Raw genomic sequence first — 17,336 nt, 5'->3', positions numbered from 1 at the left:
GAGAAATTTGCACCCAAATGCAGATGAATTTTCACGAAGACCCCCCCCCCAAAAAAGACTGCAAACTGATGTGGAAATCTGGAGAACTGAATTTAAGGTTTGAAAAATGAGAAACAGAGGAACAGCTTTTGGGCTGTCAGCAGCTTTTGGGTTATCAGTAGCTCAATGATAGAGCATCTTCTTTGCATGCAAACATTTTATTTTTTTTAAACCAGGCAAAGGCCACAGCACCTATCAACCGACTCCTCCAGGTCTACAACTGCTATGAGTAGGCCTTAAGTCAGGAATTTAGCCTCTCCCAGGCACCTGTTCTGAGCAAGCAGGCGGGGCGTCACCTTGTCGGCATCAGGTAACACCCACCGATCAGCTTTCCCTGGCTCCATCCTTTTCTTGCGAGGGAATGTGAGGCTCGGCCAGGAAACACACAGCAAAGCGCCAGTCACAGCAGCAGGTGCTTTGCTAGCTGCTGCCTTCCTTCGCCGCCTGCCCCAGCTAAGATGGGAGCAAAGCACTTGTTCTCCTCGATCTTCCGGAAAGGTGCCTCCCCCCTACGCATGAGCCGGAAATACCAGCCGGTGGGCAGCAAAGAACCAGAAGAAGAGGTAAAGCGGTGGCGGGGGATGTGTGTTGTTGCTCGGGAATGTCACTGCCTTGGAAAAATGTCTCTCCCGAACAAGCCCTCTAGCTCCGCTTGCGGAGGGTGGGCTGTCACTCTGGCAGCTGCCTCTCCAGATACGAAATGGTTATCAAGTGCTGTTAAGTGGTGGTCCTAACTTTTGGAATCCCTTGCCCCTTTTCTCTCTTTTTTCTTAAAAACCTTTTATTCCTTTTCCTTTCCTTTCCTTTCCTTTCCTTTTTTACAGTGGTACCTCGGGTTACATACGCTTCAGGTTACAGACTCCGCTAACCCAGAAATAGTGCTTCAGGTTAAGAACTTTGCTTCAGGATAAGAACAGAAATCGTGCTCCAGCGGCACGGCGGCAGTAGGAGGCCCCATTAGCTAAAGTGGTGCTTCAGGTTAAGAACAGTTTCAGGTTAAGAACGGACCTCTGGAACGAATTAAGTACTTAACCCGAGGTACCACTGTACTTTGCTGGTCGCACTTTGCTGGTCGCTGAGGACACTGCTCCCCATCTTAGAGAGCAAGCTGCTCTGTACAGAGCCAGACCCATGGGTTCAAATAGCTCAGTACTGTCAGCACTGACTTGCAGCAGCTCTCCAGGATTTTAGGCAGGGATCTCTCCAAGCCCTACATGAAGATGTCAGGGATTGAACCCGGGACCTTCTGCATGCAAAGCAGATGCTCCACCACAGAGCTACGGCTCTTTCCCATTTTTCACATAGCCAGAGGTGTCTATACATGCTTATTATTTATTGAGTGATAATAGTTGCCCAATATAAAAATCAGTTTCCAGGTGGCTTAAAAAGAGGATAAAAACACAGAGGCTGGGGTGGGGAGGGGAGAAAAGGTTGTATCCAATTTCAAGGGTTGTATTATGCTCAGAGTAGACCCACTGACATTAATGGCCATGGTCATATGCACACCTGTGCCATAGGGTTTGTGCTCAGAGACCTTTATCCACCTTGAAAAATGCTTCTGTAGACTTTCCAAGTTTCCTTGCAGACATAGCTCAAGGGGTGGCTATTCCTGCCTTCCTTTCCTGCTTTCTTGCATTGTGCAAAACGTCAGTCATATTTTTTTTAACAAGCACTTATTTATTTAACTCTTGCATAGCACTTTCAAGTGTTTAAGGTGCTTCACACACATGACCTAGATGCCAACCCTGCAAGACAGCATTTGCTAACTGGAATCAATGGGAATTGATCAGCAAAGTGTGCTGCAATGTAAATCAGTATTTATTATCTCGACCTATATTGCAGGTGGGTGGATTGGGACTGAGAAATCGGAAAGGGTGGGTCAGGGGAGAGAGAGATTTGCCTTAAGACCTCCTTGGGAGTTCATGGCCAAGGTGAGATTCAAACTGGACACTTCCCAATTCTCAACTCAGTCTCTTACCTGCTACATTACAACATGTATTTGGTCACATACACACCATTCATTTAAAGCGTATGATCTCCCCCAAAAAAGAACTCTGGGAACTGTGATTTACTAAGAGTGCTGGGAACTGTTCCCCTGTGAGGGGTATATGACAGTTCCCAAGATTCTTTGGGCGACGTGGTATGCTTTAGATGTATGTTCAGCCTCATCAATCTGCCTCCCACCAGACACTTTACAGATAAGAACCAAGGGTACTTAAAGATTCTGCACTTCTGCTCAATGAAGGGTTAATCCCTGATCTCAGCCTCCCCTCTCCCAGCTGCAGTTCATTGTATTCCTTTCCCTTGCAATAGCCTGACCCGGCCTGGATCGCGCAGGAGGGTGTGCTAGTAGTAACAGTTTATGCTTCTTAAGAATGCTTAATCTCCCAGTGGATCTGACAGAACAGCTTTTACAGAACAAATACCTTCACCCGTATTTTCTATTGCAGCAGGCAATTGAAGGGACACTTGGAACAGGAGTGTTGTGCTAGCATTGGAACTCTTCCTCCCTTGGCTCAGTTATTGAAAGTCTAGGAACCTGGGAGAAGAAGGGTGCTGAAAACTGAAGGAATCTACTATTCCCCTTATTATTTTAACTGGGGAATCCATTTCTTTGGAAGATATATACAAAGTATGGGGAACCTCAAGCACCCCATATTAAACTTCAGGCCAAATGCCTCTCTAGCTGGTCCTCAGAGCTCTTCCTAAAATCCCTGTAGCATTTTTAGAATTGCAACAAGGCTGTGCCAGAAGTTTAACATCCTGCTGAAGAGGCAACCCTCTGAGTTTGCTGAAGAGGCAAGCTGTATTTCAGAATGCCCAAGAATCCCCCAGTTAGAGGCAGCATTCTTTCCCGGCGCAATAGCCACACCCTCTTCCACCAGGCAACATCCCCCACCGGCCTTGCTTTGCGCCATCCTTGAATGTTTTTGCCTGGCTGGAAAGTGTCCTTGAACTCTGAGAACACCTCTTGCTTGCCTGGATGGAAGACAAGGAGGGGCATGAGAGGGTGCATAGAACATAGCCTACTGTTACCAAGGCAACATTTACATCTGTTGCTCCAGCCACTTTTGTATTTGGCCACACCCACTACCTGCACATGGCCAGAAGGGAATGTGAACCTCAGGTTGCAAAAGTGTCCCCATCCCTGATTTACACTATACTTGCCATTCTAAAGATCTTCTATGGGGCTTACAATGGTTTGCAAGTACCAAAACAACATCTCATAGAATTGTAGTGCTATAGCATTGAAAAGCATCTCAAGGGTCATCTATTCCAACTCCAGCCAAATGCAGGAAATTCACTGCATTGTATATACTCTCTTGTATATACACACACATGCTCCAGAGAAGGAGGGCTGTAGATAGCGTCCTCCCCCACTAAGCACCAAACAGAATGATTTTAATATCTCATCAGGGACGCGGGTGGCGCTGTGGTCTAAACCACCGAGCCTCTTGGGCTTGCTGATCAGAAGGTCGGTGGTTTGAATCCCTGCAATGGGGTGAGCTCCCGTTGCTCTGTCCCAGCTCCTGCCAACCTAGCAGTTTGAAAGCATGCCAGTGCAAGTAGATAAATAGGTACCGCTGTGACAGGAAGGTAAACGGTGTGACAGGAAGGTAAACGGTGCACTCTGGCACTTGTCACGGTCCTCTGTGCGCCAGTAGCGGTTTAGTCATGCTGGCCACATGACCCAAAAAACTGTCTATGGACAAATAATGGCTCACTCAGCCTGAAAGCAAGATGAGCACTGCAACCCCATAGTCGCCTTTGACTGGATCCAGGGGTCCTTTACCTTTACCTGATACCTCATAGCTGGGGTCACTTAAAGGCAGGCATCCCCAAACTCAGCCTTCCAGATGTTTTGGGACTGCAACTCCCATCATCCCTAGCTAACAGGACCAGTGGTCAGGGATGATGGGAATTGTAGTCCCAAAGCATCTGGAGGGCCGAGTTTGGGGATGCCTGCTTAAAGGCCTCAAAGCAACTATTGACAAGAAGTGCAAAGCAAGCAGAGCCGCCAAGAAAACACAACAAAACAATGCACAAGCAACAGCACCCAGCCGCCCAGTGGTCCACCATGGCATTAGACATCCCTATTGATTTTTGTCTTCTTATTGCTCTTTTAATTTCTTAGGCTGTATTTCATTGCGCCACGATTTAAATTCTGTGGAATGCAAATCGTAATGCGATAAAATGCAATCCAAGAAGTAAAAGGAGCAATAAAAAGGCAATTAAGAATCCTGCAGCATCCAGTACAGCCCATTAGATTTGTTACAATGGGCAGAAAAATAATTAAGCAGGTCCACCAAGACCCTCAGCAATTTTCAAGTGGTCTTTGGGAAACCAGTTTGGGAACTGCTCACCCAAGGCATGTGCAGTCGTGCTAACAACAAAATACGGACAGTGTGTCACCTGAGACAGGTACCAGAAATTAAAAACTTCCCCTTGCCAAACCATCATGTTTTTGTTTTTTAAAAAATAACTCTCTCTTGGGGCTGCATGGGATGTTAAAGGTATTTCTGTGCATCTATCATGCAGGGTTTCTTTGAACGCAAATTGCATCAGCTGGGGGAACCACTGACTGGTTTGGAGCCGGAATGGCGGGATTTAAATCTTTTCCCCTCTGCAGTTCAGTGGAAGATTCCCTCCCAAAACAAACAACAGATTCAGATGATATATCCACCCCACCCCACCCGAAGCACAGCACAGGAGGAAATGGTCAAATCCCCATTCCATTCCATGCCTGCCCTGATCCTGTTAATGATCACCTACACAGAGAATGTGCGGTTTGCATTTTTTAAAAAAGATCTGCACACTAGATGAAAAGATGCATTTCATGTCACATCAAATTTGACCCTTATGTCAAGCTCCCAGGATCCCTCTAGGTTTCTCATCTGCCTTGGGAATGTCCAGGCTCGTCACCTGGCCACCATTGATGAGATGCAAAGTCCAGTCAGTGACCACTAACTGCTGGAACAGAATTCGGGAGGCTTGTATTTGCAAGCCCGCAGGATGCAGTCTCAGGAGAGTTTCTCTCTAAAACACACACACACACACAGCCTCAGTCTTGCCATCTGTAAAATGGGAATAGGGACCTAACTCACAGGCTGTGGAAACAAAGTGAAGATGGTAAAGAAGTGTTCGCATTCTTCATAAATTATTAGGATGAGACCGGCCTGTGTGCTCACTCAGTCAAAAGGATAAAACAGTCAATGGCTACTAGCCACAATGGCTTTTATCTATCTCCATAGCTGGTGGCAGTATGTCTCTGGGCGCCAACTGCTGAGAATTGCAGGTGGGGGAGAGTTGCTGTGGCACTTAGATCCTGCTTGCGGGCTTTCCATGGTTGGTCACTGTGAGAAAAAGGCTGAGAGTGCTGAAAAACAGCAGAGCTTGGGCAAACAATGTACCACATATGTGCTGAATTAATGATGCATAATCTCCAAAAGTATGTGGACGGGCATGTTGCGTTCATTTCCTTGCTTTTGGTATGCATTCTCACAAAGTTACTAGTCCATGCCATTTTCTAAAATCCTCTTTCTCTATAATACTTCAGATATAGGTTTGTGACAGCCATGGCCATATACCATGTTGTATCCTTAAAATTTTAGGAGGGCTTTTTTCTAGATGTTGTTATTGTATGATTGTTTGTAAACCCCAGTTCTCTGTGTTCTTTCATTTTGTTTTACATAAACTGAATAGAAATTCAGGTGCAGATTTGGAATATGTTGTTCTGCTTTTTCCTAGGCTTCCCAGTTGCTTAAATCAGATATTTTGGCATGGAGCTCTGGAGGTGGAGCCCTCTGGGTCAGGACGAGAGCTCAGAACAAAAGCTGTCTATTTTTTTTTTTTAAGATATTTATTAGAGTTTTACAAAATGAAAAAAGAAAAAAGAAAAAATACTAATAAAAAACAATTCCATCTTTCCATCACATTCTTTCATTTGCTTGATTCCCGAACCTCCTCAAACCTCCCTTTTTGTATTCCAATTTAATTTGTTAGTTCAGCAAATCTTTCCCCTCTTTACTTATCCTAATCTTTAATCTTAAAATAATGTAACATTAATTTTTTGTCTATTAATAATCCAATATTTTCATACTCCTTATAGCATTGTAGCTAAAAACCATATAACTTTTCACCCAACATCCTTCTAACATTCATTAATTTTACAATATTTCCATAAGTAGTCTTTAAATTTCTTCCAGTCTTCTTCCGCCGACTCTTCTCCCTGGTCTTGGATTCTGCCGGTCATTTCTGCCAATTCCATGTAGTCCATCACCTTCATCTGCCATTCTTCCAGAGTGGGTAGATCTTGAGTCTTCCAATACTTTGCAATAAGTATTCTTGCTGCTGTCGTAGCATACATAAAGAAAGTTCTGTCCTTCTTTGGCACCAATTGGCCGACCATGCCCAAGAGAAAGGCCTCTGGTTTCTTCAGGAAGGTATACTTAAATACCTTTTTCATTTCATTATAGATCATTTCCCAGAAAGCCTTAATTCTTGGGCACGTCCACCAAAGGTGAAAGAATGTACCTTCAGTTTCTTTGCATTTCCAACATTTATTATCGGGCAAATGATATATTTTTGCGAGCTTGACTGGGGTCATGTACCACCTGTAAATCATTTTCATAATATTCTCTCTTAAGGCATTGCATGCCGTGAATTTCATACCTGTGGTCCACAACTGTTCCCAGTCAGCAAACATAATGTTATGTCCAACATCTTGTGCCCATTTAATCATAGCAGATTTCACCGTTTCATCCTGAGTATTCCATTTCAACAGCAAGTTATACATCTTTGACAAAGTCTTAGTTTTGGGTTCTAACAGTTCTGTTTCTAATTTTGATTTTTCCACCTGGAAGCCAATTTTCTTGTCCAAATTATATGCCTCCATTATCTGATAATAATGAAGCCAATCTCGCACTTTGTTTTTTTGTTTCTCAAAGCTCTGCAGTTTTAGTCTATCTCCCTCTTGTTCCAAAATTTCCCAATATTTCGGCCATTTGGCCTCCATATTGAGCTTTTTCTGAGCCTTCGCTTCCATTGGTGACAACCACCTTGGGGTTTTATTTTCCAATAAATCTTTGTATCTTATCCAGACATTGAACAATGCTTTCCTGACAATATGGTTTTTAAATGCTTTATGTGCTTTAACCTTGTCGTACCACAAATATGCATGCCAACCAAAAACGTTGTTAAAACCTTCTAAGTCCAAAATGTCTGTGTTCTCAAGAAGCAGCCAGTCTTTCAGCCAGCAGAATGCTGCTGATTCATAGTAAAGTTTAAAGTCTGGCAGGGCAAAACCGCCTCTTTCCTTTGCATCAGTTAATATCTTAAATTTTATTCTGGGCTTCTTGCCCTGCCAGACAAATCTAGAAATATCTTTCTGCCACTTCTTGAAACAATCCATCTTGTCCACAATCTGCAATGTTTGAAACAAAAACAACATTCTAGGCAAAACATTCATCTTTATAGCTGCAATTCGACCCAACAAGGAAAGCTTCAAATTTGACCAAATTTCTAAATCTTTTTTCACTTCCGTCCAACATTTTTCATAATTATCTTTAAATAAGTTCCCATTTTTTCTGTCATATTGATCCCCAAATATTTCACTTTCTTAACCACAGTTAAACCTGTCTCATTCTGAAACCTCTCTCTTTCAATAGGTGTTAAGTTTTTCTCTAAAACCTTAGTTTTTGACTTGTTCAGTTTAAATCCTGCCACTTGACCAAATTCTTGAATTAGTTCTAAAACCCTTTTGGTACTAGATTCTGGCTCCTGTAATGTCAATACTAAATCATCTGCAAATGCTCTCAATTTGTACTGTTTGGCTCCGACCTGTATACCTTTAACCAGCCGGTCCCTTCTAATCATGTTCAGCAGAACCTCCAGGACCGATATAAAAAGCAATGGAGAGATTGGGCACCCCTGTCGTGTCCCTTTCTCTATCTTAAATTCCTCCGTCACCTCATTGTTAACGATTAGCTTGGCCTTTTGTTCAGAGTAAATTGCACTTATACTGTTTCCAAATCCTTCTCCCACCCCCATCCCCTGTAGATTTTTCTTCATAAAACTCCAAGAAATGTTGTCAAAGGCTTTCTCCGCGTCCACAAATATTAAAACTGCTTTAGTGTTAATATTCACTTCTAACTTTTCCAAGATAGAACAAAAGCTGTCTATCACCCTCCCCTCAAAAGTTTTGAGAGGGAGCAAAAATTGATATTCCCTCTTTTTCTTTTTGATAACAGTCTGCAATGAAAGAAAGAAAAAAAATATATGTTCAGGGCTACCTACTATAGCAAGGGGAAGGGAGAGGAGCAATGGAAATCACTGTTTCCCACCCAAAGATGAATCAAAGTTGTAAGCATCTCCATTGGTCCTGAGAATCCCTCAAGGAAATGCCCATATATATTCAAACTATGAGGACTAGAGACTTGCTTTTCAAGACAAACAAGCCAAAGTTCCTGAGATCCTCCGGAATCCTGATTCCTGCACACTGCGCCCAATTTTTCTGCTTGCATGGCAGGCTCATAGCAGGCTAGAATAAACACAGCTGTTCTCCTGACTTCATTTTCAAACATCTCTTGTTTCGTAAGAAACAGTCAGTGCCTACCATGCCTGCCAACTTTGCTAGGGTAAACTAATTATTTTATTTCCTCCAGGCGTACCTGTGCTAAGCGTCATGGTTGTTTTCTTTTTACTATGTTTAACTTGTCTTTCTTACAAACAAACAAAAAAAGGGCAAAGTCTGGAAAAGGGCATCGGGACCCAGGATTTGAATGCAAACTTGCCAGCTTCCCTGCCTCTGTTTCCTGGTGTTATTAGGTTGCTCTTCTGTCTGCTTGGCTTGCTTTGCCATCAACAATAACTAAGCCACTTATCCTGGAACCACTTCAGAAGAGGTTTAAGGGCAATGCCTGCCTTGAATCGCCAAATTGCAGGGCAGTAATCCTGTTTCCTTCTCAGAAGATTAGAGCAGGGATGGGTAACCTGTGGCTCTCCAGAGGCTGCTGGACAACTGTATAAAAAGAGCCTGCAGGATCAGGCCAGTGGCCCATCTGGTCCAGCATCCTGTTCTCACAGTGGCCAACCAGATGCCTATGGGAAACCAACAAGCTGGACATGAGCACAACAGCACTCTGCCCTAGTACATTTCCCAGCAACGGGTACTGAGAGGCACAGTGAAGGAAGAACATACTGTGATTTTATGTTTTAGCTGCCCTGAGACCTGCAGGTATAAGACAGTACAGTCATACCTCTTGTTACGTTCGGTTCAGGTTACATCTTTTCAGGTTGCATCCCACGGCGACCGAGAAGTAACGGAACGGGTTTCGCCACTCGTGCATTCGCAGACGCTCAAAATGATGTCACACGCATGCGCAGAAGTGGCAAATTGTGACCCGTGCACGTGCAGACGCGGGTTGCATTCTGCTCATGATGTGAACGGGGCTCCAGAATGGATGCCATTCACAACCAGAGGTACCACTGTATATTGTTATTATTATTATTAGCCATCGTAGCTAGTAGCTTTTGATAGCCTTGTCTACCATGAATTTATCCAATCCTCTTTTAAAGTTTTGGGGCCATCATTGCCTCCTGTGGCAGTGAGTTCCATTGTTTAACTATGTGCTGTGTGAAGAAGTATTTTCTTCATGGCGTTATGGCCAAGACCCAAATTTCATTAAGCCATTCTTTCCAAGACAGGAATAATGTAGCTTTCCAATTTTGAGCCAATGACAATTTTGCGGCCGTTAACAGATAGATGTTTAGTTTTCTGTGGTTTTTAACTAGGCTGCCGTTGTTGTGCTGTTTTTTATTGTACATCATCTTGAGACCATTGTGCAGAGGGCAATTAGTAAATTAATGCTCACGAAAAACTACCCCTCAATTTCCCTAGGATGGGTGGCAATGGAACAAGAACCAATTGCTCTATAACCACTTTCTGCTCCTTGGCATAGAATCTCATAACGCTAGACATCTAATGTTGGAAGATTTGGGACAGACTTTTTAAAAGTAACTTTTCACATAAGTGCGTGAAATGTGGAACTCACTGCCACAAGAGGCAGTGATAGTCACCAATTTGGATGGCTTTAAAAGAGGTTTAGACAAATTCATGGAGGGGGAGGATGCTAGAAGCGGCTACTAGCAATGATGGCTGTGCTCTGCCTCAACGGTCAGAGGCAGCAATGCTTTTAAATACCAGTTGCTGGAAACTACGGGAGGGGAGAGTTTTCTTGCACTCAAATCCTGCTTGATGGTTTCCCACAGGCCCCTCAGTGGCCACTGAGAGAACAGGAAGCTGGACTAGATGGGCCATTGGTCTGATCCAGCAAGCTCCTCATATGTTTTTAATAATGATATATATATATTAATCAAAATTGCCCGGCAGGCAGCAAACCATTTCAGTCCAGAAATACTAAATACAGATACTGAGAAGCCTCCTTGGAGCAGAGACTTGGCTGGCTTTCCAAGATTAAAGCTGCTTTCCTCCCCACCCCCAGCAATCAATTTATGTCCTCCACAGGGATCTCTTTTATTTCCTGTTGATAAGGTTGTGCTGTGAAATCTCAAAAGATTTCAGAAATTTCATTGGGAAGCCAATGAAAAGAGACCGGCTTTACAATCCGTGTGTGTGTGCGCGCGCCCCTTCCAGCTATAAAAACCATTGGAATTCAGAAGTAGGAAACTTCTTTGCTTATTTGCTTTAGACCTTTCTATAAAGAGTTTTTACTGTGGCACTCAAAGCGATGTGGAAAATCATGTTTTAGTGTTCCTATCCTCTTACTTTCTCTTTTCTTCCTCTTCCCCTTGGTTTTGAAATGTTTTTCTTTCTTCTTTGCTAAGCCTTGTTTCCTTTTAACATTTTCCTTTAACAGTATCTTCACAGTACAGTAGAAGGGTGGGCAACCTATGACCCTCCGAATCTTGCTGGACTACAATTCCCATCGTCCCTTATTATTGGTGGTGGATGATGGGAGTTGTTGTCCAACAACATCCAGAGGGCCACTGGTTTCCTACTCCTGGTGCAGTGAGTTCTATTACAGTGGCAACAAACCATCTCCCATATTAGAGCTCTGAATAGGCCTTTTGCCCTATTCTTCCCCCTTAATAAGTTCCTGTGTGAGCTGGTTCATTAGAGCAAATGGGGCACTGCCCCTCTTACCTTACTTGCCTGCCCAGGGATTGGCACTGCTTGTCAGCTTCCTCCTCCTTAGTCTCAGTTTTGTACAGCTGAGCAGGGAAGCAGACGATGGCGACAAAACCAGAATTAGTCTGTTATGCCCATCATTGGCTCTGACTATACCCACTTTGGGGCTCCCTGCCTTACCAGTCCCAATGAGCCACCACCGTTAGCATGGTCACTTAAACAAGATGAGCAGAACACAGAGACAAAAGTCCTGATAACACATTACTGAGCAAAAACAGTGTGTAATTTGAGGCGAAATGAATGGAGGTTTTGCCTTTCTTAGTTCAAGCCTCATACATAGCAGGGAGACATTCCACCAAATACACAGAGGAAAAACTCCCTTCGGAGCCAATCGGGGCACATGCTACCTCAGCAAACATCATGGCACTCTGTCAAGTTGCTAAGCAATGCTTCCACCAACCTGCCTCTTAGCTAGTGGCCTTTAACACTAACAGAATTAACTATTAAGTTACAAACTGGATGATCCCTGCTGTTGCACTTCCAGCAAGCAGCATGGAAGGAAGAGCCTTAGACATGCCAGGGATCACTTGATGTTCCAGTCAATAAGGCACATATGTGTGAACCAGGCCTGAGCCCGTTTTCCACCATCCCTCCACTTAAATTTCTGCTTAAAATGGTTGTAGACAGTCTCATCTCTTCCTCTTTCTTCACCACCCAACATTTTATTTGCATTATGTAGCCTGAAGAAGAATCTGAACTGAAGTCAGTGGAAGAAGAGAAAGAGGTTACGGCCCTCTCTCCCAAAGAGGCTTGCAAACGCCATGCAGACGAGCTGGCAAAAATGTTACAGGTAAGAGCCATAAAACCACAACAGAGACTTTTGAGAAACACTTCAGAAGAAAGAGGTGCAGGTTAGAGTCATCTTCTTGTCTCTTGTCTTGACATGTGCTCCTGAAATGATCTAATATTCACAATATTTTCACAATGCTGCCTGCCATTGGAAAAGCTGTGATGAGGTTAGAGAGTGTCGGCAAACATACTTAACTGCTCAGGGTAACTGTGTCAGCAAAAAACATCTGACACGCCTTTGCTGTTTCAACTGCATCAGAGCATCCAGACATCTGACAGTTTCTGCAGGAGGGGGGTTGCATGGGAGTCATTGGCCCCATTTATTTATTTTTACAATTGGCATGAATTAACTAGGAAAAGTCAATGGAGTTGTTGTTATTTACTAGTGGGGAGCACCCAGTGCTATCAGGGAATATGTAGAAACCAGCAAATATAGTGTCAGTTGTGAGCTTGGACCCAATCACTCCAAAACTGGGCAAAGTCCTGTTGTAGTCTGCCATCTTGATTCCAAATGGCGGCCAGCAGCCAAACGTCAACAATGACTGCCCCCTCCACGTCAGGAACCCTTGTATTGAAATTGGCGACAACATCTTTGAGAGGTGAACAAACCTACAGAGCAGGCAGACGGATATACAGACAGACCACTTTCCAAAATATATAGTAGAATATTACATTTATATCTCACCTGTCCTTCAAGGAGTTCAAGGTGACATTTGTTAGCTCTCTCCTTCCCTACCAGCCACACAATCAAGTCCCTAAATGGGTAGATTATGGTGGTATTATGAACCCATCAACTCCCAGCGGTAAGGGGCTTCCTAGTTATGGAGCAGATGTGTTTCTGAGGGAACCTAAAGAGTGCTGAGGGGTGTGTGTTTGTGTGTGAAACCTTGGAGAGAAAGGGACAGAAAGTGGTTGGCAGAGGAAGAAGGGAGAAAGAGGGTGCCCCACCCACCGCCATCATGCACTCCCCAACATATTACCTGAGGGAACTTTAAAAAGATTACCCACCCCCTGCTTTATGCTGTTTTTTTCAAATACACTGTTGTCTCTTCAGGTTGATATACAGAAGGGACTGTCTGAAGTGTCAGTGCTGCACCGAAGGATCAAGCATGGCTGGAATGAATTTGTAATAGATAATACGCAGCCAGTGTGGAAGAAATATCTAGACCAGGTAAAGAACAGGAATGCTAGTGGCAAAGGGTTTTGTGGATCATTGGATAGTGGGGTGTATGTACCCTGTCTCTTTCTCCAGGGTTATGTTGAGTAAGAACGTTCAATTTAAAACAAATATGTACATCTGGCATAGGAATGGGTGTGTATACACATACACAATTACTAGGACATTTTCAAGCTCAAGTTCCCTTCAAATAGTGCAAGATGCTAATCTAACCAGCCCAGACGTTTGATTGACACTTTCTTCAAGACCTTCCATGATTAATGTAGCATGCAGTTCAGTGGAGGCTGGTCCATTAAGGCACTCTGGACACCGCCCCACCAGCCTTGGCCTGCCTTCAGCCAGCCTCCACTTGCCTGCCTCCTGACTTACAGCCAGTCCGGGTTGCTGCCTATTGGACTCCTTCTCTTTAGTCTCAGTATTGCCATAAAAGAACTTAACAGGGAGGAGATGGGGACAAAGCTGGAATTAGTTGGCTCTGCCTGTCTTTCATGCATCCAGGCACCGTTCCCTGACCCACAAGTCAGTGCCCTTCACCTTTGATGCTCTGGGGACATGCCAGTGATCAGAAAGTGTCTCTAGGGCAGGGACAACAAAGCTTTTTCAGCCTGAGGTCTGCATTCTCTTCCAGGAGCTGCAGATCAGTGGTGGGTGGGGCCAGTGGCACAAGTGGGTGGAGCAAAAAAAATTGAAATGTTTACCTTTGTACAATAGGCTAGATTCTATTCACAGGTATGTATCCCCCTCTATTCTTCATACAGACAAGGAAGAAGCATTATCTGAGTTCAATGGGGTCATTCTAGTCAGTCAAAAGCATTCCAGGAGGGTGCAAAGCCAGTGCAGTGAGGGGTGTGGCCTGTGGAGAGTTCTGAGGGCCAGATAGAGAGAATTGGAGAGCCCTATTTCACCCCAGGCTTGAGGTTCCTTACTCAAGCATAAAGTGAAACTGCCTGGATCAAGCAGAGATTATTAGTTCTGGGCATGAATTGTGTGACAACTTTACTCCCACTGTGAATGGCAAAAAACAAACAAACCCTACTTCAGTCAAGGGAATTTTTCCTTCTTCTTTCCTTTTAGTTTAAGAACCCCCTGATCCTTTTGCTGCTGGCCTCTGCTTTAGTAAGTGTGGTCACTAAAGAATACGAAGATGCCGTGAGTATTGCAATGGTACGTGATCTGTTTTCTTTGGAGTCCTCATTCTTGGAGACATCAGAACCAAGGGACTATTTTCAACTGTACTGAATGGGGAGAAGAAAGGGGGGTCAGGCTTCTAGGGGGTGAAGTGAACCTCTCATCAACTGATTTCTCTATGTGAGGGGTGGGGTACCTTTTGGGGGTGAAAGGTCCCAGTGGAAGACTGTGGGGGCTGCAATCCCCCTCCAAACTTCCACCCTTAATAAACACAGTCTCTTTCTCTCAAGCACACAGAGAGAGTTATTTCCCTTAAAATCTTAGTAATTCTGCTCAAGTTTCACATTTTTATTTGTTTGTTTTCCATTTGTCTAGTTTCCATGTAAGCCTGAAATAAATATCCAGTCTCCACTGGCAAGTGACGTTCTACTGTCTTTGTTGATCCACCCCCATTTTTATTTTATTTTTAGGCTGTCATCATCGTGGTGACTGTGGCCTTCATCCAGGTACAACCTTTTCTGGTAACTGACCATTGTGGGTTCTCACCCATTCAGACAAAAAACATGCCCTGACAGTGATGTGCTTCTTTTCTTGCAGGAGCACCGCTCTGAGAAATCTCTGGAGGAACTCAACAAGTTAGTCCCGCCAGAGTGTAACTGGTAAGCCTTGTAAAGCATCCACACACTTTAAACCTTTGGTGTAGTGCCTGCCAGATACCTTCTTCGTGCATGTATGGAGGCACAAAATGCTTGTGTGCGTTTGAGGGGCGATGGTTACAATTGGAAGGGTGGCAGGAGAACCCCAACCTCTGCCCTAGTTCCCTGCCCCCCACAAACCTGGAACTGATACTCACACTTCCCATTCACAACTGTGCAGTTTAGCCTCCCTACTATAGAACAGCCTCCTGCCAACCTAGCAGTTCGAAAGCACATCAAAATGCAAGTAGATTAATAGGTACCGCTTCAGCGGGAAGGTAAACGGCGTTTCCGTGCGCTGCTCTGATTCTCCAGAAGCAGCTTAGTCATGCTGGCCACATGACCCGGAAGCTGTACGCCGGCTCCCTCGGCTAATAAAGCGAGATGAGCGCCACAACCCCAGAGTCGGTCACGACTGGACCTAATGGTCAGGGGTCCCTTTACCTTTTACTATAGAACAGCATATCAGGGCTTAAGAGGACTGTGTGTGTGTGTCCGTGTGCGTGCACACGCTTGCTCAGGGTAAACCCGTGTATTTACAAATGATTAAAATATCCTTTATTTGCCTAGTGGTCACTTATGCTTTATTTTACCAACCTGAACTGTGTGTGTTGAAATGTTCAGTTCTGGGACTGATGTTCATTTCCTTCTTCACCAGAAGGACAAATACCTGTTCCAGCCTTGCCAAAGCAAATATGTAATACCTTTTATGATTTTAATTATTATGTCCAGAGAGGTGGCCTATTTGTCTTTCAAGGTCAGAGAACGCTTTGATCATTTCCCCCACTTCCCCTTGTTCCTTCCACACCCAGGGACACCTTGTAGAAAGAAAGGCAAGTGCTTTTGGTATGATGTTGCGCTCCAAGTCACCAAACGTGATTTTAACACAGTGGCAGGGAAAGCTTTTTCAACCCAGGGGCTGCCTCAGCAAACTTCTTGGGTGGGTGGGGCCAAAAGCAAAAGTGGGTGGAACAACAAATGTTTTAACAGATCCAATGTTTTAACAGATCCAAACAGTCTGCAACTGTATTGGAACTATTTTTAACTGTTTTTGTATGTGGAATTGTTTTTAAATGGTAGCGCTGTGGGTAAAACCTCAGTGCCTAGGACTTGCCGATCGTAAGGTTGGCGGTTCGAATCCCCGTGGCGGGGTGAGCTCCCGTTTTCGGTCCCAGCTCCTGCCCACCTAGCAGTTCGAAAGAACCCCTAAGTGCAAGTAGATAAATAGGTACCGCTTTATAGTGGGAAGGTGAACGGCGTTTCCGTGTGCAGCACTGGTGCTGACTCACCAGTGCAGCTTCGTCACACTGGCCACGTGACCCGGAAGTGTCTTTGGACGGCGCCAGCTCCAGGCCTCTTAAGTGAGATGAGCGCACAACCCTAGAGTCGGTCACGACTGACCTTCGGGCAGGGGTACCTTTACCTTTACCTTTACCTTAATAATAATAATAATATGCTGATGATGATGTTAAATAAATTTGTAGACCCACTTCATAGCCTAAAGCCATCAAAGTGGCCAACTAGATAAGAAACAGAATAAAACACAAAAAGACAAGTTTTAAACACAATGAAATCATTTCAGCAAACTCTAAAAACAATAGAAACATATTTGCAATTTCTAAAAACAGCAACGCAATATACTATGTTATCTGTCTCATTGTCCACTATTTAACATAAGTTACATAAGTTATGTAAGTTGTTGCATTACATACGTAACTTATATTCATTTCAATGTCAGCTCCAAAGCAATGTTTAAAAACTTCATTAGTTACATGTTGTTTGTGAACTTAAAAGCAACTTACTTGACTGATTTCCGTTCCTGACTACAGACAAACATACAAAGGGTAGCAATTTCTGCTTCCTCTTCTGTTGCCATTGGAGTGGTCTGACATCCCTGGCCACCACAATGCATCTTCCCCACAACCCTTTTGCCAGCTCTGCTTTGCTTATACGGTGCCATTTATTTCTATTTATCTCTTTGTGGGGGGTACTAGCATGAGAGAGGGGAAACTGCAGCATCTTCTTGCTCGAGAGCTTGTTCCTGGAGACATTGTGTGCCTTTCTATGGGAGACAGGGTTCCTGCAGACGTCAGACTTGTAGAGGTAAGAGATGGATGATGGAACAGTACCATGCGCATTCCATAACTCGGTGCTCCCGTTACAAAACTCAGTGTAAAATTCAACAAGCCATCTCCTGATTCAGTTTTTATGCTTCTGAAGCTTTGACAGAGGATAAGTGCATGGACCCTCACAATACCCACCTATTTCCACTCATACCTGCCCATACACTTTGGGCAGT

At 44.1% G+C, this 17,336-nt stretch overlaps 1 protein-coding gene across 2 annotated transcripts in view; it reads left to right on the top strand.

The window, feature by feature from the left end:
* Positions 1-339: 339 nt before the first annotated feature.
* ATP2C2 (ATPase secretory pathway Ca2+ transporting 2) overlaps positions 340-17,336 on the top strand; it is a 39,338-nt gene continuing 22,341 nt past the window's right edge. For both annotated transcript variants that reach the window (XM_053400096.1, XM_053400095.1), the window contains exons 1-7: positions 340-602; positions 11,928-12,038; positions 13,092-13,208; positions 14,289-14,378; positions 14,813-14,848; positions 14,940-15,001; positions 17,032-17,140. In XM_053400096.1, coding sequence (XP_053256071.1) covers positions 498-602; positions 11,928-12,038; positions 13,092-13,208; positions 14,289-14,378; positions 14,813-14,848; positions 14,940-15,001; positions 17,032-17,140 — 630 coding nt within the window. In that variant the 5' untranslated portion in view covers positions 340-497. The remainder of the gene's footprint in view (positions 603-11,927; positions 12,039-13,091; positions 13,209-14,288; positions 14,379-14,812; positions 14,849-14,939; positions 15,002-17,031; positions 17,141-17,336) is intronic.

The sequence above is a fragment of the Podarcis raffonei genome, chromosome 8 (assembly GCF_027172205.1).
Source record: "Podarcis raffonei isolate rPodRaf1 chromosome 8, rPodRaf1.pri, whole genome shotgun sequence".
In the NCBI taxonomy this organism is placed as follows: Eukaryota; Metazoa; Chordata; class Lepidosauria; order Squamata; family Lacertidae; genus Podarcis; species Podarcis raffonei.
Note: the sequence above shows the minus strand (reverse complement) of the source record. Positions and strands in the feature narration are given on the sequence as shown.